Source organism: Trachypithecus francoisi, unplaced genomic scaffold, assembly GCF_009764315.1.
Source record: "Trachypithecus francoisi isolate TF-2019V2 unplaced genomic scaffold, Tfra_2.0 Lachesis_group11, whole genome shotgun sequence".
Classification (NCBI taxonomy): domain Eukaryota; kingdom Metazoa; phylum Chordata; class Mammalia; order Primates; family Cercopithecidae; genus Trachypithecus; species Trachypithecus francoisi.
Genome location: NW_022681456.1, coordinates 26,820,356 through 26,844,597, shown reverse-complemented (window position 1 = coordinate 26,844,597; position 24,242 = coordinate 26,820,356). Strand labels below are relative to the sequence as shown.

At 39.1% G+C, this 24,242-nt stretch overlaps 1 protein-coding gene across 3 annotated transcripts in view; it reads left to right on the top strand.

Annotated features, from left to right (window-relative positions):
- Positions 1–24,242, top strand: part of POLR3B (RNA polymerase III subunit B) — a 144,666-nt gene that overhangs the window by 70,026 nt on the left and 50,398 nt on the right. For all 3 annotated transcript variants that reach the window (XM_033220786.1, XM_033220787.1, XM_033220788.1), the window contains 6 exons: positions 2,010–2,210; positions 3,998–4,160; positions 5,400–5,553; positions 9,081–9,155; positions 9,696–9,794; positions 16,794–16,921. In XM_033220786.1, the coding sequence (XP_033076677.1) occupies positions 2,010–2,210; positions 3,998–4,160; positions 5,400–5,553; positions 9,081–9,155; positions 9,696–9,794; positions 16,794–16,921 (820 nt within the window). The remainder of the gene's footprint in view (positions 1–2,009; positions 2,211–3,997; positions 4,161–5,399; positions 5,554–9,080; positions 9,156–9,695; positions 9,795–16,793; positions 16,922–24,242) is intronic.

The window sequence follows — 24,242 nt, the reverse complement described above, 5'->3', positions numbered from 1 at the left end:
AAAGAGCTATTTTGAGTACTTCTTTTACCCCTAGAGGAAACTGCTTTACCTCCCTGACAGAACTGCTTATTACAAAAATCAGTAGCAGGCCTAGTTACAGGTGTGCCCCACTCTAGACAACAGAAAAAGATCAACCTTTAAAATTCTTAGTGTTGCTATTAGCAGAATGCTTTTACCAAATACATTTTTCTCAAAGGAGCCTTTTTAGCCCTCTTGTCTGTTTCTCTTCTCTCCCTTTTGTAATACTCCTACAGAATACAAGAACAAATTCTCTTGCTGAACATCTTGGCTTCACTCCCATCTACTTGCTACTTGCCAACAGCTGCTGCCTTATTTTAGCTGTGTGCTGAATACTTATTTACCTTATTTACTCTTACTCTGTGGGCATGAGTCAGTTTACTAGATTCATTCTGCCTCCAAGGATAAAAGGAGTTAATGAAATAAGTGATAATATGAGAGGTTAATTTGTGGGATATATATAGTTGCTCTGTTTCTTTGCCTTTTAATAGGGTTTCTTAGAGTTTAGCTCTTTCCCACGTTTCAGAAACTCAAGGTTCCAAAGTGATTGATCTTCACTATAATAGTGAGCAAACTGTACTTTGTGAGGGAGCTCCCCCAAAGTTGCACATTTTAATGCAAACAGATCACCTAATCTTTTCCTGAAACCCTAGCAGTTTTTCTGCTACAAGGGTTTTTAACCTGGGATCCATAAGAGTCCAAAAATGAATGTAAAATTTTTATTCTTGTTTCTATGTGCATTTTTCTCAAGAGAACATTCCTAGCTTTTATTGGGTCCTCTGAGGAGGAATGAAGAACCATGGCAGGTGCAGTTTTTCTCTTTAGAATTAGAAAACTTGAGTCAACAATTTTGTTCACATCTTACTGTCTGCTTTGCTTTTTTTTTTTTTTTGAGACAGCATCTTACTCACAGGCTGGAGTACAGTGGTGTGATCTCAGCTCCCTGCAGCCCCTGCCTTTTGGGCTCAAGTGATCCTCCCACCTCAGCCTCCCAAGTAGCTGGAAATACAGATGTGCAGCACCACACCCAGCTAGTTTTTGTATTCTTAGTAGAGATGAGGTTTTGCCTGTTGGCAGGCTGGTCTCAAACTCCTGACCTCAAGTGATCCACCCACCTCGGCCTCCCAAAGTGCTGGAATTGTGGGTGTGAGCCACCATGCCCGGCCTGCTTTGCTTTTTGGATGAATACTGTTTTCTACTGTTAATTAATGTTACCATGAATTTAAATTTCAAAAATTTCTAATCTTAATCTTTAAATTATTCTTGAGAATATTTTTAATGTGTACAATTAATACAACTACAAAATAATACAACATATTTAATGCATAAGAAGATAAAGTAAATTTAATGTTCAAGATTTAGTTGATATGAATCTATTTTAATAATGACACAGTGGCCACAGAGAATATATGTTTCTTAATATGAATATATATACTATTTTTAGATTCCTTAAAACTTAACTAAGAAGCCTTCAGTTTGTTCATTATCCTAAGTAAATGATACCTGAGTTATTTTTCTGTTGCTGCATTTTCCTTTTCTTAAGACTAACTTTGGAAAACATCCAAATAGCACATTCCAACATGAAATGATCTCTTTGAGCTTCAAACTAGTTTTCCCTTAAATGTGTATAGAAATTGATGGTGTTTTATCAGTTAGCTTATGACTTCCCGTGGAAATCTGTGGTTGAACTGGCTCTTCATTATAGAATTAGTTCCTGAGAAGGTGATGGCTCTGGTGTGGTAAGTTTATGCATCGAACAATTCTGAGATGGTTGCTAGATACAGTAATGTTCATTATCTTCCTAGAAAACCCCAGCAAGTGACTTGACTAAATTTTCATTTTAATTGTGACACTTTGATTTCTGAATATGTGTCATGGTTCTAATTTCGTAAGCATGAAGATCTTGTCATGAACTTCTTGGAGTGACTGCGCAGTATCAGACAACATAGGATTGGGTTAGGAATCGTCTTACGTCTTTCATCTCCCTACAGGGAAATTGGTCTCTAAAGAGATTTAAAATGGACCGCCAGGGTGTAACCCAAGTGCTGTCTCGCTTGTCATATATATCCGCACTGGGCATGATGACAAGAATCTCTTCCCAGTTTGAAAAAACAAGAAAAGTGAGTGGTCCTCGCTCCCTCCAGCCATCTCAGTGGGGAATGCTTTGTCCTTCGGACACTCCTGAAGGAGAGGTAAGGAATCTGAGGAGTCCTTCTGTTCCCATCTCCAGGCCATATCCTTTCTTTTGTCTGTCATTTATCTGGCAAAGAAATATTGACATGCTTGGGAGACTACTTTCGTATGATTCCAAAACTAGGACCTGCAGAAGCATTTGATTCTGTGTGTTAGCTGAAAGTAATACAGTCCATGTTTCTCTTGCTTATTTTAGTTTATCCCAAAATCAAACCATGCACAGAGGGGATAAGACTGTGAAGGCAGATTGAAAGACCTATCCCCTCTCATGCTCATGAGGGGCTCTTTTTGAGCAGCTCCTTATTGACCTTAGTTAGGCTCAGTCACAGCCAATTAGGAGTATACAGTCCATGACCTAATACGGATTCTAACTCACTTATATTGGAAACACAAGCAATTGCCTAAACACCAAGCCAGGAAGTTTACATTGTTTTACTTCTGTGGCACCCACTACTCCCTGTGTCAGGGTCCTTTCTCCCTTGTGTTAACATTGTGAGTTTCACTTGATTCTATTCCTTCTAAATTGTAAAATTCTGGAGGAAGGAAGGTTCACCGTTGTATCTCAAGCTCCTAACATAGAGCCTTAGTTAGAGTAGAGGCCCCATGAATATATGCTGAATTAATAATTATGACAAGTAAAAGGTGTAGGTTCCAAAGTGTAGGAATTTATCATTATTTGGAAAAGATGAAAATAGGAGTCTGTATAGAGCTGTGATTTTTAGAAACTATTTATCTAATTTATCTTAAACCATATGGAAATTGACACTAAAATTATCCAGTTTGTCAAATTTTGTATAATTTATACAACTTTGAAACATTTCATTTCCCAGAGATTGCTTCAGCTAACTTAAAAAAAAAAAAGTAACTATTTTGTACCTTACTGCAGCAGATGGTTTTAAGACTTGAAGATACAATCTTACAAGTCACCTGTCTTAAGTATTTTTTTTCTATTTACTATATTCTGTCCTTGTTGGTATTGTTGTTTTAGAACTGTTCTGGGTTGCATAGATATTTAAAAAGATTTATTTTCTTTTCATTTTGAAGTAATTTTAGATGTACAAAAAAGTGATGAAACTGGTACAAAGATTTTCCACAATCTTTCATCTAGATTCCCAACCGTGAACATCTTATGTAACCATAGCACTGTTATCAACCTCATGACATTGAACACTACTATAATCTATGGATCTTATTCAAATTTTGCCAGTTGTCCCACTGTTGTCTTTTTTCCGTTCCAGAATCACACATTATTTTTAGTTGTCATGCCTCCTTGTCTCTTTTAATCTGAAAGAATTTTTCAGTCTTTATTTACCTTTAATGACCAAGAAACTTAAGGGTACTGGCCAGTTATTTTATACAGTCTCTCATTTCAGGCCAGAAATTTTATATTTTTATGTAGCTGCATTTATTAATGTTTTCCTTTACTTATTTTATACAGTGTCATCATAATGACTGTAATGTTCCGTTGTCTGGGAGTAATTGTTAATGTAGTCAATTTTGTTGGGCATTTATGATGCTGTCAACATTTACAATTACAAAGAGTACCATGCTGGGCATTTCTGTAGCTAAATCTATTTTATATCCTTGCTTGTTATGAAGATAAATTCCTCTGGGTTAAGGGATATATATATATTTTAAAGACATTTGTGTGAATCACCACAGTATCCCCTACAAAGTTGTACTGCTTTGCACTGCCGCCAGCAAAGTAGTGAGCTATTTTCAGATGCAAACTGTACTTTGTATCACTAATGTTCATTCTTAGAAATGACTGTCTTTTGTTTTTTAGGCATGTGGTTTGGTTAAAAACTTGGCCCTTATGACACACATCACAACTGATATGGAAGATGGACCCATTGTTAAATTAGCCAGTAACTTGGGAGTAGAAGATGTGAATTTATTATGTGGGGAAGAGCTCTCTTACCCAAATGTGTTTCTTGTCTTTCTTAATGGTGGGTATATTACGGAGACATCTTGGCCCTAGATAGTCTGTGAAGAGGGGGAGGGAATCCATTATTATCCTGGTATTTAAAGCACAGATAGACTTTAATTCTGGGCCCAGGTTGACCTTCACTTAAAGGTAGAAAATACAGTGATAACAGAAATAGTTACTTTGTTGGCTGGGTTATCCAAGGTTCTGAGAGGATATAGCCATCAGAGCTAAAGGGTAACATTGCAGAAAGTGGCTGCTGTCTGCCCTTTTGCAGTTGCTGACATATCCATAGTGGAATAAGGTTCAACATGGTATCTTTAAGTACAAGTTAAATATTGGAGTCATTCTGCAAAAATTATCAGATCAGCTCTTATAATGAATTGACTTTGTCTAGCCATCTAATAATCAGTATGTCAGCAGCCTGTGGTAAGAGGATCCCTCTCCTCTGGCTCACACTCCAGTTACTTCTTTCATATACCTCTTCCTACCTCCTTCAAAGTCTTCCAGAGACTCAGCAGGAAGTGTGCTCTCTTCCTTTCTGCTTTTGATTTATTGCTGTGTGTGCCTGTCCTCTCACTAGTATGCTCCATGAGCTTATCCCTTGTCACTTGTCTGTCCTCTCTTCCTCTCCCTCTTCTGCTCATTCTAGGAGGCATTAACTCTTTTTTATATGGGCTGGTGAGGAAGGGGTCAGAGCCTCAGCAGGGCTGTTAACTGACTACCTCATTCATTGTATCCCAGAGGCTAACACTGAGTGAGCTTTTACTCCGCACTTTACCTGGTGCCTATTTGAATCCTCCCACTAACCTTGGGAAGCAAAGTTCATTTTCCCCCATTTCACAGATGATGATTACAACAAGAAGCAGTTTAATAGTAGCAGTTAGTAGGTGCTAAGCAGAATTCTCAGTACTTTAAATGATCAGCTCGTTTAATCTTTACTATCACCCTGTGGAAGTGATGGAGCCAATGTTCAAACCCAAGTGGTTTGGACCCAAGTTCATGCCCCAGCACTGTGCTGAAAGATGAGGAAAATGAAGCTGACTTTTCCAGTATTCCTCAGCCAGCATCTGGAAGGACTGGCCCTTAACCATTCTTCCTTTGTTGCTTTCCTGCAACCTTGTGGACTGGCTGCAGGTGTTAATAACAGTGTTTTCAAATAACTGCTTAGTGCTGCTTACTATTTTTATTGGTTGGATTTATTAAATCAGGTTGGGTTTATTTTTTATTTCTGTCTTATCCATTCTTTCTTTTTGCCTAGGTAACATCTTGGGTGTCATTCGCGACCACAAAAAGCTGGTGAATACATTTCGACTCATGAGAAGAGCAGGATATATCAATGAATTTGTTTCCATCTCAACAAATCTTACAGATCGATGTGTCTATATTTCTTCTGATGGAGGAAGGCTATGCAGGTATATGTTACTAAAAAGAGTTTTTTTTTTTTTTTTTTTTTTTTTTTTTTTTTTTTTTTTTTTTGAGATGGAGTCTCGCTCTGTCACCCAGGCTGGAGTGCTGTGGCCGGATCTCAGCTCACTGCAAGCTCCGCCTCCCGGGTTCACGCCATTCTCCTGTCTCAGCCTCCCGGGTAGCTGGGACTACAGGCGCCGCCACGTCGCCCGGCTAGTTTTTTGTATTTTTTAGTAGAGACGGGGTTTCACCGTGTTAGCCAGGATGGTCTCGATCTCCTGACCTCGTGATCCGCCCGTCTCGGCCTCCCAAAGTGCTGGGATTACAGGCTTGAGCCACCGCGCCCGGCCACTAAAAAGAGTTTTTAAGAATCTCTTTATATTTATTCTTGAAAGAAATAGACTGTTTTTTATTTATGAAACTGTTTTAACCTCTTTCATTGTGAAGATAAATTTAATTCCATGAGCAAACACTTTATGAATATGCATATTAGGTACTGAGGATGCAAATTAATATGGGAGACAGAGTCTGCCCTCAGAGAGCTCAGTCTGCCAGGAAAGGCAGAAAAAATGACTAATAACAATCATCTGTGCTAGTAGTTAATGCTAGCCACTATTTGTCATTTTAATGGAGGCACTATATGTGTAAGGCTTTAACTCCATTCAACCCTATGAGGTTGGATTATTCTTGTCGTTTAACAAATGAGGAAACTGAGGTTCAGTGAGGCTGAGTAACTTATTGAAAACTAAAGAGTGGTGGAGTCTGTTTTTTATTTGAAAGTCCTTAGGATTCGTTTGATGCATGATTTTGCCCACTATAGTCTGTTGCTACAAACTGAGCTTTAAAGGATGAGTAGGATTGTGTTAACTTGGAGGTAGGTGGGGAGGAGAAAGGCTGAAACAAGGCAAGAATGAAAACCTGGAGACATGAAGAAATAAAATAACACTAGATCCAATGGAAAAGTAGGTTCCTTTTATTCATTCAGTAAGTATTTATTAAGGGCCTATTATGCACAGGTACTATCTAGGAGCTGGAGGTACAAAGATGAATGTGACATAGTGTCTGGTTTGAGGGGATATGCAGAGACATCAGCTGAGGACATTGCTTTGTTTCACAAGCCTTTTCTAGCATTACCGTAGTTATTCTGTGTATACCTCGGGTAGAGTTGAAGCACGAGGCAGTGAGCTAGCAGTAGCTGGAAGTCTGTCAGAGCTGGGAGAGTGACTGTCCAGCATCCATTCCTCCTTCATATGATACTACCTCATTTTCCTTTGAGGACTGCCCCTCCCCATTGGCAGGCTTCTTGGGATGGTCAGTCCAGTGCCCTCTTCTCTTCAGCCAGGGGTTGGGCATATGACCCAAATGAGGCCAGTCATACCCCCTCATCAGAGAATTTGAATCCCAGGTAAAATAAATCAAGGGAGGGAAGTGCTTGGACCTGATTCATTCTCCCAGTGCTGCATGCAAGAGACTGTCGGTTACACCTCATTTTCTGGATCCTTGGAATTGCTCTAGTTCCTTTTCTTTCTGAGGCTGAGCATTTCAGTTTTTTCGCTGATTCTTATCCTTCCATTAACTCTTTTTTATTTTTTTTTTGAGACAGAGTCTCAGTTTGTCACCCAGGCTGGAGTGCAGTGGTACAATATTGTCTCACTGCAACCTCCGCCTCCCAGGTTCAAGCAATTCTTATGCCTCAGCTCCCCTCCCACCCCTGCCCCCCCGAGTAGCTGGGATTACAGGCACACACCACCGCCTCTGGCTAATTTTTTGTGTTATTAGTAGAGATGGGGTTTCACTGTGTTGGCCAGGCTGGTCTCGAACTCCTGGCCTCAAGTGATCCACCAACGTCAGCTTCCCAAAGTGCTGGGATTACAGGTGTGATCCATCGCACCCAGCACTGGTAAATTCTTAATGCCTCCAGTAGACTTCATTTTTGCTTAAATTAGCCAGAATTGGTTTCTCTTCTTTGCAACCAAAGAATGGTTAGCTGATGATATACCTGTGTTTGAATCCTAACTTCCCACTTACTGACTTGTGTGACTCTGAGTGTACTACTTCAGTCTCTCACTGAGAAAGTGAGAGACTTGGTTTCACTGGCTATAAAATGGAAACAATAATGCCTGCCTAAGATTGTCTTGAGAAGTAGTTGATATAAGGTGTGGTAAGTGCTCTGTATAGTGCCAGGCACACATTAGGTGCTTATTTATGACTATTAATAGCATGGTCCAGTTAAGAGCAGGAATAACAGTGACAATTTCTAGGCTACTCTTTTTTAGGATTTCATTACGTCCAACATAATACATATTCGAAAAGAAAACTCTTTTATAGAAGCAACTTTATAATGGCATGACAGATCTAGCAGGAAAAAATAGTAGAATGTGTTGAGTTAACGTAAGGATAACTGAGGCAGCTAAATGTGATCCCCTCCCTCTCCTCCGCCGGTTTCTGTCGTCTCATCTGAGGCTTAACCTGAATCCACTGCAGCGCTCAAATGAGGCATTAGTGGGCTCTGCTTCCCTACCAAGAAGGAGCCAGAATTTTGAGGTACTGTGGATTTCCATGAAAAGCTCACCCAGTTCATTTTTCAACAACTTGTGTTCCGCTTTTGTAATTGTGCAGCTCCTGTTCTTAACTGTTTAAAAGTGCTCATTAGTCCTCAAATAGTTATTTGGACTTTAGGGTAGCACGTCCAAGTGTCTGGTGGTTACTTGCTCCTCTCTGTAAGAGCTGCTTATCCAAATAGCAACAGCCCTTGACGTTTCAGTGCCGCATGCCATCCTTTGTGTCGGGGTTTCCTCATGGTGGCAAAGCCCTCCGAGGCAAGTCCCCACTGACAGTTACAGGTTAATCTGCCAGAATGCCTTCTCCACCTTCCACCCATTACGTTGCTGAAAACCACAAAGTAAGAAAGCTTTATTCTCTGCCAACTTTCAGCCACTCTCTTTGATCACTTGTAGCTTTAAGTATCTTGCTAACCTAGCTCAGTGATGTTTAGACTAAATCAAACTACTCTAAACATCTGGATATTCATCAGAACCTCGTAATGCAATGCCACTTATTACCCTAGGTGACAGTGCTTCTTTGACTGTTAACTCCGTGAGTAGTATGCAAAATATTTCCAGTGTGAAATCAGGGGATGTTTTTAGATTGATACATTACACCGTTTTTAAAAATATGACATTAAAGGTTTTGTTTCCTTTTCAGACTTTGAGTATCATTTTTGTGTTGCCTTTTCGTTCAAAACCAAATGTTTCCTAAGATACTTGCAGGAAGCACTGTGTGTGTGCATGAATATGTGTACACATACTTACATGTGCACATGGGCTTGGGTGTGTATGTGTGTATATGTGAGAGAGAACATAGGCCCCTACACCATGCTCTTGCATACAAAAAATACCTGGTGTACTCAGCAATCCAGGAATAGGTTTGGTCGTATTTATATCTTTCTTCATCTCACTTTGGTAAACTTAACTTGCCTGTGTAATTTTTCCCTGGAACTGCTATTAATTTGGTTTTGCTGTTTCCGTTCTAGACCCTACATAATTGTCAAGAAACAGAAGCCAGCAGTCACAAATAAACATATGGAAGAGCTGGCCCAAGGGTACAGGTAAGTAGCCAAAAGTAAAACTTACCAATCTCCTTAATACCCACATACATGGTTTAAGAAAAGTGTATTTTCATTTTAGTGTTTTAATTTCTTTCCATCAAATTACCAGCCTGTTAAAAACCTATTTTGCTCCATGTGAACTTGCTTGGACATTGTAAAATATTCATCAATTTAGATCATGAGGCTTACATAGTCTTGAAGTCAGTTAGTACACAAGTGTTTCTGGTAAGAAAAGGACTTACATCGTCAGTGTAGACACTGTGGGTCTCATCATGAGGTTTCTAAGGTCAGAATTTTTTTTTAAGAAGTGGGGACTAGGTTGACAAGAGTTACAGACAGACACTTTGCTGTTTTTATTTCAGCAATTTGTGGTTACTGTGTGAGCCAAGAATAACATGTTTCAGGTATCTCAATGTAATGATATCCTCTGGGAGAGAAAGGTGCTTTGGGCCTAAATGAAAGCCAGTATCTCCTGTTGTTATATAAAATACTGCAGAAAAATGCTTTTTAATGATGTCTCTTTCACCAATATTTTCCCAGGAATTTTGAAGATTTCTTACATGAGAGTCTGGTTGAATATTTAGATGTGAATGAAGAAAATGATTGTAACATTGCACTGTACGAACACACAATTAATAAGTAAGTAGAATCCATAGCAACTGTAATTAAAACCTGTTCTGACTATAGAAACTAACTTCTTTTAAGAGGAACTGTTAGAAATATACAATCTTTTTTTTTTTTTTTTTTTGAACATGCAGGTTTGTTATGTAGGTAAATGTGGGCCGTGGTGGTTTGCTGTACCTATCAACCTATCACCTAGGTTTTAAGCCCAGCATGCATTAGCTATTTATCTTGATGCTCTCCCTCCCCCAACCCCCTAACAGGCCCCCCGCTGTGTGTTGTTCCCCTCCCTGTGTCCCTGTGTTCTCGTTGTTCGGCTTCCACCTATGAGTGAGAACATGCGGTGTTTGGTTTTCTGTTCCTGTGTTAGTTTGCTGAGGATGGCTTCCAGCTTCATCCACGTAACTGCAAAGGACATGCTCTCGTTCCTTTTTATGGCTGCATAGTATTTCATGGTATATATGTATATTGTATATTTCTGTGTGTACCATATAGAAATATACAATTTTATAGCATAGTATAACCCATCATTTATCCCAGTGAAGAGTATTACAAAGCAGCTAACAAGTCGTCTTCATATTTCATTATCCTTCCTATTCGTGTGACAGTTTATATATACACACACACACACGCATACATACATAGAAAGATATATCCATATACATAGATAGATAAATATATATATACACACACACATATTATATATATATGGTTGGTTTTTTTGTTTTGTTTTGTTTTTTGAGACAGGGTCTTGCTCTGTCACCCAGAAGGAGTATAGTGGCACAACATAGCTCAGTGAAGCTTAAAACTCCTGATCTCAAGCAATCCTCCCACTTCAGTGTCCTGAGTAGTTGGGATTACAAGCGTGAGCCACCATGTCCAGCCTTAATGTATATTTTTTAAAGGGAGTTGCTTCTCTGATTTTAATACTTGATTACTGCCAAAATTGAACTAATGAATTAAGCTGTATAAAAATATACTTACCTCTTTTAGAGATGATTTTGTCTATGGACATCTGAATTCTTGTCAGTACAGGAATTCTCTACATAGTCTGTTCAAAAACTATCTCTTAAGTTTATGTGTAGTATACACTTGAATTGATAGTATGTTCACAATATTTCTTCTTGAACAATATTTTTAGAAGCATCTGTGTTCCATTTGGAGTACATTAAAGAACATCTATATAACCTGCTGTCTGATGCATGTGACTGATGTGCCATTTACCTGAAATTGGAATTCTTGCAGATATATTGCTAGAGAGTTTAATACTACCACCTGATAACTATTTATGTCTTCAATCAAGAATAAGTACTTTTCTGACCAGTGTAGCAGCTCACCCCTATAATCCCAGTGCTTTGGGAGGCTGAGGCAGGAGAATCGCCTAAGGCCAAGAGTTTGAGACCAGCCTGGACAACATAGCAAGACCCTATGTCTGAAAAAATAAAATAAAAATAAAAAATTAACCAGACGCAGTGGCATACACCTGTAGTCCTAGCTACTCGGGAGGCTGAGTGGAAGGATCACTTGAGCCCAGGAGTTATGGGTTACAGTGAGTTATGATCGTGCCACTGCACTCCAGCCTGGCTGAGAACCTGTGTCTTAAAACAGGAAAAAGAAAAACTTTTCTGTTTTCTGCTACCAAATGAAATATATTACTTTTTAAAAGATTATAATTTACAAGCCTGGGTAACATGGCAAGACCCCGTCTCTACAAAACCCTTAAAAATTAACCAGATGTGGTGGTGCAGGCCTGTAGTCCCAGTAACTCAAGGGGCTGAGGCTGGAGGATTGCATGAGTCCAGGAGGTGGAGGCTCTGTGAGCCATGTTCATGCCACTGCACTCCAGCCTGGGTGACAGAGCAAGACCCTGCTGCTTGTTATATATATTGCAAATATATATATATTTTGCACTTTGTAAATAGTGCTTTTTAGTCAGAATTTTTCTTCCTTAAAGATGTGAATCTCTCAAAGTACTATTTTGTACCCCTCATTTCAAAATGGACTGAGGGCCAGGTGTGGTGGGTCACACCTATAATCCCAGCACTTTGGGAGGCTAAGGCAGGAGGATTGCTTGAGCTCAGGAGTTGGAGATCAGCCTGGCCAACACAGTGAGACCTCATCTCCACTAAAAATAAAAAAAAGTTAGTTGAGTGTTGTGGTGTGCACCTATGATCCCAGCTCTTGGGAGGCTGAGGTGGAAGGATCACTTGAGTCCACTTTGAGGCTTCAGTGAGCTATACTTGGAACAACACTGCATTCCAGCTTGGGCAACAGAATGGGACCCTGACTCAAAAAATATATAGATATAGATACATATCCTGAGTATAAAATAGAACTATTTTATAGCAGCCCCATAAGTGACAGTTCCATCCTTGTATTACTCAAGCCAACAAAACCCTCTATTTCCATCCTGACCCTTTTTCTCTGTATCGACATCAATCCCTAGCTCATCATGTGAGCCTTCCAAATACATCTGGAATCTGAACTGTTTTTCACTACCTCAATCCATCACCTAGTCCAGGACATCTGGAATCTGAACTGTTTTTCACTACCTCAATCCATCACCTAGTCCAGGCCATTTCTATTTCTTACCTGGATTTTTGCAAAAGCCTCCTATTTTGACACCTGTTCCCATACAGTCTTTTCCTAATAGAGCAGAGGGGGCATGTCCGTTCTCTTCTCAAATCCCTCAGGGGCTTTCCATCTCCCTCAGAAGTCCTTACAGAGGCCTTCCAGTTCCTGCACAATCTGCCCACTCCCATTTCTACCTCTCCCCGCTCCCTGTTTCAACCACACTGGCCTCTTCTCCGAATACTCCAGGCATGCCTCTGCCTTAGCACCTTTGCACTGGCTGCTTCCTCTGCCTGGAGCACTCTCTCACATACCTATATGGCTCACTGCTTCACCTCCTCCAGGTCTTCACTCAGGTGTCTCCTTCTCGTGAGACTTTTCTGACCACTCTATTGAAAATAGAAACTCTTATCTCTATCCACTCCTCTTTACTACTTTTTTTTTCCTTCTTGTGCCTATTACCATAGACTACAATTGGTATTTTACTGATGTATCTATGTATTGTCTATCTCCTCTCACTAGAAGCTTCATGAAAGCAGGGATTTTCTTCTGGTTTTTCATTGATGTAAATGAATATAAGTCTCAGCATTACCCAATTACCAAGCTATTCTATACATCAAATTAATTTCATTTTAAAAATCTAGAAGTTTTTGTTTTAATTCATTCTTAACGTTTTTTAAAATGTAGAAATGCATGAAGCACAAAGAATGAATCCCCTTCCTTTCCCATCCCACCAGACTCTACCCTCCAGAAGTCACCAGTGTTAATAATTTCTTATGTGTTATTCTAGATTTTTTTTTTCTGAGTACAAACATACACACATGATTCCACACAATGTGTGTGTATAAAACAGTGAAAACATTTCCAGTGCCTTGATTTTGAAACTTAACCAGTATACTCTGGACATTTTCCATATTAGTATATATATTTATATACATATATATTTGTATATACAGTCATATGTCACTTAATGACGGGGATGCATTCTGAGAAGTTTGTTGTCAGGTGATTTCATTTTGTGAATATAATAGTGTACTTAAACAAACCTAGATGGTGTCTGTCACCCACATCACCTACTACACACATAGACTATATGCTAAAGCCTGTTGCTTCTAGACTACAAACCTGTACAGCATATTACTCTACTGAACATTGTAGGCAGTTGTAACACAATGGTAAGTATTTGTGTATCAAAACATATCTAAACAAAGAAAGGGTATAGTAAAAATGCAGTATTATAATCTTTTGGAACCACCATCGTTTATGCAGTCTGTTGTAGACCAAAATGTTATGTGGTGTGTGACTGTATACATATAAATATATATTTTTTAAATTGCCGTTTGTTATTACATTATCTACCTACACATATTTAGTTTATTAACTAGTTTCCTACTGTTGAATATTTAGATAGTTTCCAATTGTTCTACTGTTATAAACAACAGGTTACTTAGTTTTCTTCTAACTAAATATAAGTGCTTTATATACAGTGAATAAGAAATCTTGGCTGAGTGCAGTGGCTCATGCCTGTAATCCCAACACTGTGGGAGGCCAAGGCAGGTGGATCACCTGAGGTTGGGAGTTTGAGACCAGCCTGACCAACTGGTCAGGAGAAACCCCATCTCTACTAAAAATACAAAATTAGCCGGATGTGGTGGTGCATGTCTGTAATCCCAGCTACTCGGGAGGCTGAGGTGGAAGAATTGCTTGAACCCGGGAGGCAGAGGTTGCAGTGAGCCGAGATCGCACCATTGCAGTCCAGCCTGGGCAACAAGAGCGAAATTTCATCTCAGAAAAAAAAAAAAGAAATCTCCCAATTCCTGTTCAGTTTCTAAACTGATGCTTTTCAAGAGAATGATTTTCTTTTTTGTAAAATCAGAATCTAGAGTGTTTGGACGTCCAGTAATTATTAGATACTATATGAGTTTATGCATGTTGTCACCATAAAAGAAAAAAACTTCAGATGTTTCTTTTCATTTTTCAACTCAATCCAATCTTAACATCTGAAAAAGTAGTTTCTACTTAGATGGAGAATGTCAACTTGGCCAATATTTAAACAAAGCAGTATATTTAAAAGAAAATCTGTTTTCTTCTAGACTATAAACTGTAGCTGTAAGCTGATGTTCTTTAAAGAAAAAAGCAAAACAGCCGGGCGCGGTGGCTCAAGCCTGTAATCCCAGCACTTTGGGAGGCCGAGGCGGGCGGATCACGAGGTCAGGAGATCGAGACCCTCCTGGCTAACACGGTGAAACCCCGTCTCTACTAAAAATACAAAAAACTAGCCGGGCGCGGTGGCGGGCGCCTGTAGTCCCAGCTACTCAGAGGCTGAGGCAGAAGAATGGCGGGAACCCGGGAGGCGGAGCTTGCAGTGAGCCGAGATCGCGCCACCGCACTCCAGCCTGGGCGACACAGCAAGACTCCGTCTCAAAAAAAAAAAAAAAAAAAAAAGAAAAACAAAACCTAGAGTCTTTTCCCTTCCTGCTTGACAAAGGAAGTCTTTTCCCTTCCTGCTTGTCTGAGAGGATTGGGGTTCTGCTAAGTCGTAAGGTGAAAACAGTACTCATCAAGAACTACATGGAAGGTACCTTCTCTCACCAAACTAGGGACATAATTTAATACATGTGTTTTGGGAAAAAAAAATAGATGAAAAACTGGATAAATGGGAGATCTTTTACTAGGTACATTCCATTGATGGGTTGGGATCTGGTTTCTTGGACATCACTTCGGTCCACAGGTGCTGTAAACCACTGACATTTTTAAGGTTACACTTCACAAACGCTTGAGGGAAAAATAGTAGGTCCATAGAGATCACAGATCCTGGATAACACATCTGGTACTTTCCACAAATACCTATAATTAATGTGAGTACTCTTTCCTATTAACGCAACTGAGTTGCTTCATCATTTGGCCAAAAAACTGAATTTTCTGCAGAAATATATTATGAAAGTAACCAAGATTCTGACATCTACGGGGTAAAATCTTACTTTGTGTCCAATACAACCCATAGCAGAGCTGTCCAGTAAAATAAAATGCAAGCCACCTATACAACCTCAGACTTTCTAATAGCCACATTAAAAAGGTAAAAAGAAACTGGTAAAATTATTTTAAATACTAGTTTTATTTGTGAGTATATCCAAAATATTATCATGTCAACAATATAAAACTAATGAGCTACTTTACACTTTTTTTCCTACTATAAGTCCTCAAAATCTGGTGTGCACTTACAGCACATTTCAATTTGGATGCCAGTTTTTTATCAGAAATACTAGATCTCATTTCATAACATTTATACTTTTAAAAGATTCATAAATGTGAGTTGTTCCAAGATAAAAGGTTTTGTGTAACTGAACTGAGTTAAATTTCAATTTGAGTTTTAAATTTTAAAGTAATTAAAATTAAGTAAAATAAAAAAAATCAGTTTTTCAGTCACACTAGCCTGGCATTTCAAGTGCTCAGTAGCCACAGTTATCTAGTGTCTAGTGGCTATGGTATTGGTCCCTGTAGGTCTATAGTAACTATTCTTTTTTTTTTTTGAGACAGAGTCTTGCTCTGTTGCCCAGGCTGGAATGCAATGGCAAGATCTTGGCTCACTGCAACCTCCATCTCCTGGGTTCAAGCAATTCTCCTGCCTCAGCCTCCAGAGTATCTGGGATTACAGGTGCCCACCACCATGCGTGGCTGATTTTTTGTGTTTTTTAAGTAGGGACAGGGTTTCACTGTATTGGCCAGGCTGGTCTTGACCTCCTGACCTCAAGTGATCCACCTGCCTAGGCCTCCCAAACTGCTGGGATTATAGGCTTGAGCCACTACACCCGGCCTATAGTAACTACTCTTTTTTTTTTTTTTTGAGACGGAGTCTCGCTGTCTCACCAGGCTGGAGTGCAGTGGCATGATCTCGGCTCACTGCAACCTCCGCCTCCCGGGTTCAAGCAATTCTCCTGCCTCAGCCTCCCAAGTAGCTGGGGCTACGGGTTTGCGCTACCACACCCAGCTAATTTGTATTTTTAGTAGAGACAGGGTTTTACCATGTTGGCCAGGATGGTCTCGATCTCTTGACCTCATGATCTACCTGCCTCGGCCTCTCAAAGTGCTGGAATTACAGGCGTGAGCCACTGTGCCCAGCTAGTAACTATTCTTAAAGGATATATATTCCACTTTTAAATGGTGATACAATGTGCTCATTGATATATGTTAGAAGAATGAGGAAAAGGAGGCTACTCATCCATGTGGATATTGTCAATGTATTTCTATATGTTGACTATAGTAATTTATGTGTTAATTACAAGTTCTTACGTTTTATTGTATTTAAGTGTGTTTTTATTTTACCAGTTTTACTAGCCTCAAATTTTATTGACATGTAAATCCCCTGAAGATATTTTTATACCCTTTAAGAGAAATTTATTTTTGTACTTGATGCTTAAGATATGTGATTTTTACTTAACTTGTTAGAGACACCACCCACTTGGAGATTGAACCCTTCACTCTTCTCGGCGTGTGTGCTGGACTGATCCCATACCCTCACCATAACCAGTCACCGAGAAACACTTATCAGTGTGCCATGGGGAAACAAGCCATGGGTAAGATTTCCTTCTTGAAAGTTGGTTCTAAATACTTGGAAATACTTTTGGAAAACATCTTACACCTTTATTCCTGCTTCACCAGTATTATATGTTTAAACAAATCAGGCACTGGGAACACCGGAGGGTTACAAAGCCCAGGGAGTTGCGTATGGAACTCTGCAAGGCTTGGTGCCCTGCCATGTCTAAAGCTTAAACAAAAATGGAGAAAACCTCTCTAAACTTGTTTCCTTCACCAAACAAAGCAATATTTAATTAGTGTCACAGAATTAAGAGGGATAAATATAAAGAGAAAAGCCCTGTAAAATGTAACTTGTTAACCTTGAGAGATGTGAGAAAGGGCAGAAAAACTCAAGCTTAAGGAGGAAGAGGGAGAAAAAAACAGATAAAGATGTACGATGTCTATTCAAATGTACCTAGTAATTGCCTGGTTGACAATCCCCGAACCCATTATACCCTTGCAATTGCTAATGTATCTCCTAAAACTTATCCAATTCATGTCACACTGATTTCTGAGTTTATTTTCCTTCCTCTTTCTCTTTCATATATTTATTTATTCATTTGTAACATTTATTGAGCGTAACTGTAGACTAGACATGAGGCTGGAGCCTGAAAATAGAGAGATGAGGCAGAGTCCTATGCTCAGGGAGTTCAGGGTCTAGTAGAAGAGACCAACAAATAAAAACAGTAACCCAATCTCCCAATCTAGTGTAATAAATGCTGTAATTGACAACCAAAATCTAAGAAAATTAGAGGAGGAAGGTCACTTAAAGTGAGAGTGGGTTGTTTCTGAAGGGCAGAGCTGAGCTGAGTCTTGGAAGACTGAGTATATTTGAAGGTATGGAAGTGTGAGCAAGTATAGCATAAGAGGTCTCAGTTCTTTGGTGTGGCTGCCTAGTGTAGCATGGTACAGAGCCGTGAAGGGGAAGTGCCATATGTTGAGGAGTTTGAGTTTTATCTTGAAGGTAATACAGAGAGAATACCGGTGCCCCCTTACCCGCCACAAAAAAAAAGGTTTACTTATAAAGCTTTTTGAAATGTTTTTTAAAATCATTTAAATCCTAATATATTCAATAAATTTTATTTTCGTATATGCCCATGACACCAGTATGATTGCCATCTCTGATTTAAAGTATGATGCAAGGAACTTCATAAAGAAACTGTAAAAATGTAGAGAGGGAGGCATTGCATTGCCTTTGGGTAACAACCGGAATGCATTTAGCTCCTCCGTTACCGACAACCAGCTGCAACTGACCATAGCTTGGCAATTAAGAAACCCTATTTCTTCATTATGGATAGAGAGTAGATATATTTCTTTTCAAGTTTTTATATTGCCCTCTGGTTAGCTACAAAGAAATAAAAAGCATTTTATCCTGCTACTATTTACCTGAATGATGTAATGCCTGGACAGTTGAGAATCATTCCCAGTGGGAAAATCTAAACAGCAGCTCATCAATTTAGCCTTTCCCATTCATCCTCAGCAGCGGTGTAGGCTGATTTCCCGCTTGTGCTTCTGACTTGCTAACAAGTTGAAATATACAGTACTGAACCCTGTGTGTCATGAAAGGGCTATCACTTCTATTGAGTTTACCAAACCATTTTGTTTCATGATGTGAATCCCAGCTGAAACAATACACCTTTTGTGTGGAACCTTCAGCAGAATTAACGGAAGACTAATCACTTCATCGCTAATGCCACTCTTTAGTGTGTTTGAAGATCGAAACAGAAAGAGCTGCAGCTATCTCCATGTAGTGAAGCTTTTTTAAAAAATAAAGAATAGACTTGAAAGAAAGAAATAATATTTTTATTTTTATAACTTCGCTCCCCACAAAAAAAGAAAAAGAAAAGAAAAGAAAAACCCTTTATATGTGGCCATGAGTATCTGAAACGTTTGGTTAGTTACCACACACAGTTAAGCAGGATCAGTGTGTACAGAAAGCCAATTCAGTGTCTGTAGAGTTCTTTTGTAGTTTTCTGTGTGAAGGTTTTTTTTCTCGTTTTGTTTTGAGTGTCATTTGCAATTCATTGTCTGTGTTTTCTGAGGTTGGTGTATTCAGCTGCTCTGACCCTGGGTCCTGCACATTTAGCTCCTTGGATACAATCCTCTGACGTTACTGCTGACGCTAGGAAGACAAAAGCCACTGAATATCTTAAGTAATAAAAAAAAGCCTTTGTTACTGTTTGTTATTATAAAACACCTGACTGGAAAGAAAAGCAGCGAGATAAAAGTACATTTAGAGTTGGCATATAACACGGCAGCATTTCTCTGTGGACACTGAAATAGCTGCAGAAGTATTGAGCAAAGTCTGCTTGAAAAACGACAAAAGGAAAAAGGTCGGCAGAGGGAGAAAACCTACAGCAGATACCCAGGTCTATAATGCAGACTTCGCACGTTAAGTAGGACTTCTCTGGATCGTTTTAATTCCTGCAGTCTTGACAGCTGATAACTAAAACTCACACTGTATCCCGTTTTTATTATGAGCCATTGCTGAAGATTATTTAAATTCAGAGATTCTATGTGGATTTTCTAAAATAATATTTTAGTTGCTATTCCTCTGTCTGCTGGTCCAGTCCATGTATAACATGGAAAATAGTAGCTTAGAATTAATTCACTAAATATTCTAGCCAGTCTGGAAAATTTGCTCTCTACTATTCCCTACTATCCCTCCCACTACTCCGCAAGAGAGTGAAGAAATGAGAGAAAGTCATTTTCTATCACTATGAAGGAGACCCACAAACCACAGAGATGGAAAGCCTTACCTTGTGTGTGAAAGGGAGCTAATCCACGATAAAACACCAGCAGAGGGTGTTCTCCAATCTTAGGTGCTTTAAGTTATTAATAAAGTTCGAGTTCCCACACAGCATCTTACTGTGCCACTGAGAAGCACTTCTCCATGGATGTGGCTGTGTGTGTATTGTGACATGGCTCAGAGCAAGAAGGTCAGGTGGACATCTGGAAATGGCTGGATCTCCAGGTCACTCAGCACTACCAGGAAGGGCTGTGTGTTGGAGCCACCTTTTGTGTCATCTCATTGGCACCCGATGCCAAGTTCACATGAGCCACACTTTCATATCCTGCCCATTTGTTAGTTGGTAATCCTCTAGTGGAACACTTTCTCCTGTGTAAAAGGATCATTCAGTTACTATCAGCTCAATTAATGAATATGCAGCACAGACCTTCCCAGACCTCAACAGTGGCTCCTTCTCACTACCCCTTCCCGCTTCAACTGCAAACTACTGGGACTTTTTTCTAAGCTCAGGAGTGAATGCAGCTTCTGTTTTTATGTTTGTTTTCAATAGATTCTATTCCTAAGTCGATAGTTTCTTCCTTTCTGTTCCCCACTTTACAGTAGGCTGAGATGTACTAGAAAGAGGCTGGAGGATTTTGAGACACTAAAAACACAATATACAAAGATCCTCATAAAATTTTGTTTCATCCTACACCTTCTCCCCCTTTCTGTTTGATTTGATTTTTAGCATATTTATTTTTTGTCCATTTGAGGGTACAAAATGCAAAAAATGTTTTGGCCAAATTACCCTGGAAATTATTTTTCAAATTTTGCTATTGGTTAAAGTTTTTTTTAATTATTGTAGCTATTTTAGGTATAAGCTTATGTGGTATTTTCTAAGACTAGAATGTTAGCAATGAATATATACGGAGGTACAGTTGAGTACTCTAAGTTTAGTATGTAGCCTTGAGTGGGAGGTAGAATGAATGATATTATAGGGTAATAAGATATGTATTTTTATTATTACTAATATTGTTAATATTGATTATAAATAATGTTGCCACTTACTGAGTATCCAAATTCTTTACATACATTATTTCTTTTTTTTTTTTTGAGATGGAGTCTTGCTGTTACCCAGGCTGGAGTACAGTGGCACGATCACAACTCACTGCAACCTCCACTTCCTGGGTTCAAGGAATTCTCCTGCCTTAGCCTCCTGAGTAGCTGGGACTGCAGACGCACGCCACCATGCCCAGCTAATTTTTGTGTGTGTGTGTGTGTGTGTGTGTCTGTTTTTAGTAGAGACAGGGTTTCACCATGTTGGCTAGGCTGGTCTCGCACTCCTGACCTCATGTGATCTGCCTGCCTTGACCTCCCAAAGTGCTGGAATTACAGGTGTGAGCCACCATGCCCAGCCCTTTTTTTTTAAATCACAATAATAATCCTTTGAAATATAATACATACTTCTTTTTGTTCTGACAAGGAAGCTGAATCCCAGTTTTGTTGAGTAACATATAAAAGATTTTCTATGTCTTCTATGTAATGTTACCTATAAAGCTTACTGAAATTCTTCTCAACCAAAACTAACTTCTTTTCTCATTTTTTTCCTGTCCATTGTGGATCACGAACAGGCTGCCTTTTCTGGTAGAATGTAAATTATAAGCCCCTTGAAGTCAGGAGCTCTGTTATTTATTACAGGTTGAATATCCCTTACCTGAAATGCTTAGGACCAGGAGTGTTTCAGATTTTGGATTTTTTTGGATTTTGAAATATTTGCATATACATAATAAGATATCTTGGGGATGGGACCCAAGTCTAAACATGAAATCCGTTTAAGTTTCATATACACTTTATACACGTAGCCTAAAGGTAATTTATACGATACTTTTAATAATTTTGTACATGAAGCAAAGTTTGACTAAGTTTTGACTGCAACCCATCACATGAGGTCAGGTGTGGAGTTTTCCACTTGTGGCGGCATGTTGGTGCTCAAAATGTTTCTGATTTAGGAGCATTTTGGACTTTGGATTTTTGACTAAGGATGCTCAACCAGTGTTGCAGTTGACTCTTGAACAACACAGGGGTTAGGAGCATCAACTCCTCTCACAGTTAAACATCCATGTATTATTTTTGACTCCCCTAAAGCTAATTACTAATAGCCTACTGTTGACTGAAAGTCTTACCAATAACATAGTCAATTAACACTTACTTTGTATGTGATATGTGTTATATACTATATTCTTACAATTCAAATAAGCTAGATAAAAGAAAATGTTATTAAGAAAATTATAAGGAAGAGCAAATATATTTATTATTCTTTAAGTGGAAATGGATTATCATAAAGGTCTTTTTCCTCGTCGTCTGCACACTGAGTAGGCTGAGGTGTAGAGGAAGGGAGAGATTGGTCTTGCTGTCTCAGGGGCAGTAGAGGGAAAAGAAAATCCATATATGAGTGGTCTCCCTTTTTAAGGAAACTGAAAATAGTAATAGGGGAATCAAAGTTTGAGCATGTGCTGCACACAGACAAGCCCTATCATTTGCTTGCCTATTGCTTCTTGGCAAAATGGTTAGTCAGCCATTCATTATTTTTATAAAAATCTGGGAATCTGATAGCATTTTGAAGTTTTATGACATAGAATAGTTTATAAATCCTATTTTAACATTTTAACTTACACACCCATAATCGGTGCTGCTAAAAATGCACGTACATGTATACTCTCACAAGTTCTTTGAAAAGCCTTTAGAGAAAACTTTTTGATGTCATAAGCACTAAACATTTGCTAAACTATTTTGTTGTTCATCCATTCAGTGGTCAGTTGTAATGCCTGAGAATTATGTTCTGGGCCTGGTAGCACAATTTATAGCAGGATCCAGTCTCTTTCACCATTGTTTAGAGGTGCAGCCATTTATGTTTCCCTGCTGCATAATAATGCGTGTCTCGGGTTTCAGAAGACATGTTTGGCAGCCTGGTGGGACATTGCCTGAACCCTTGTCTCCAGCTGAGTAAAGTATACAATTGGAACTGAAATCTCAACATAAATTTTAAGTGATTTCATATAAAAGGACAAACTTATTGTCAGTGAACTCTACCATAATCCCAGCAGTAGTAATCTTATTTCTAAAACAGTAAGTGATCTATTGCCAGGTATCCTGCCCAGTTTATTAGTTGGCACTAAAATAGCATAAATTAATTGGCAATTTATAGTGCAAACTCAATAAATAGTTCATGAGGTTCAGTTTGACTTGTTTTTCAGCTGAATCCTGTTAAGTTTTTAGAGATTGAAGCACATACTGGCATAAAAAGTATAATGGGATTCTTCAATTTAATTCACTTGACATTTATTGAGCATCTATAATCTATATAATAAGCGTGGCACTGTCACTGTACTAGATATTCCCTACATATTTACTATTTATTTCAATAGTAATTGTCAAGGAGTACCGTATCATTTTTGCTGCTTCGTTTATTTTCTTTTTCTTTTCTTCTTCTTCTTTTTTTTTTTTTTGAGACAGGGTCTTGCTCTGTTGGCCAGGCTTGAGTATAGTGATATGATCTTAGCTCACTGCAACCTTTACTTCCTGAGCTCAAGTGCTTCTCATGCCTCAGCCACCCAAGTAGCTGGGACTACAGGCACACACCACCTTGCCCAGTTAATTTTTGCATTTTTAGTAGAGACATGGTTTTGTCATGTTGCCCAGTCTGGTCTTGAACTCCTGAGCTCAAGCAATCCACCCACATTGACCTCCCAAAGTGCTGGGATGACAGGCATGAGTCACCACCCTCAGCCTGAATAGCTTATTTTCATCCCCAAAATGAAATCATCATTGATTTAATGACATGAGTATGGAGAAAAAGTTAAAGGAAATGAATATTGAGTTTTGGTGTCTGCACACCCTAGGGTGTAACTCTGTGAAATGGCACTTAGGTACTTTGGAGTGTGTGTGTGGTGTCTGTGTTGTGTATATGTCACTATGGAAGCATGTGCAAGAGAGAGAGGCTTAAAGCTACCTTCTTTTTTCTAACACTAACATCTGTTCTTAGCTATTCACGGGGGGAAAAAAAAGAGATACCTAGGAGAAGTTAAAGAGGCTCTGTAGCCCACACTCAAGCTCAACGGTAGAGCAAGCCTGAGTTTTCCAAATTTAATGTCTCTGTGTAGCATCAGTTCTGTGCCCACAAGCCCAGGAGACTAAAAGACTTTTCTTCAGACAGGTCCATGAACCCCAGTGTGTTTATGAGGGGAAATGAGAGAAAGGGTTAACCTTCTGATTTCATGTTCAGTTGACAGTGACCCAATAACACCCTTCTGAGGAATAATCAGGTGGAAAGACTGATTGCTAAGGAGGGAAGAGCCCACCCCTGATTGGGCTGTACCCTAGATTTCTTAAGGAAGGGACCAAGCCTTTTCCCGTTTTATCTCCAGTGTTTGGCACAGAGTAGGTGTTTATTAACTGCTTAATAAGTGAATCATCAAATAAATGAATAATCCCCTCTTCCTTGCTCTCACTTGAATTCCTCTTTGTTCATTCTTTTTCTTTCCTTCTCTTCTGTATTCTTTTTCATTTAGAACTTTTGTAATTGTTTATTTCTT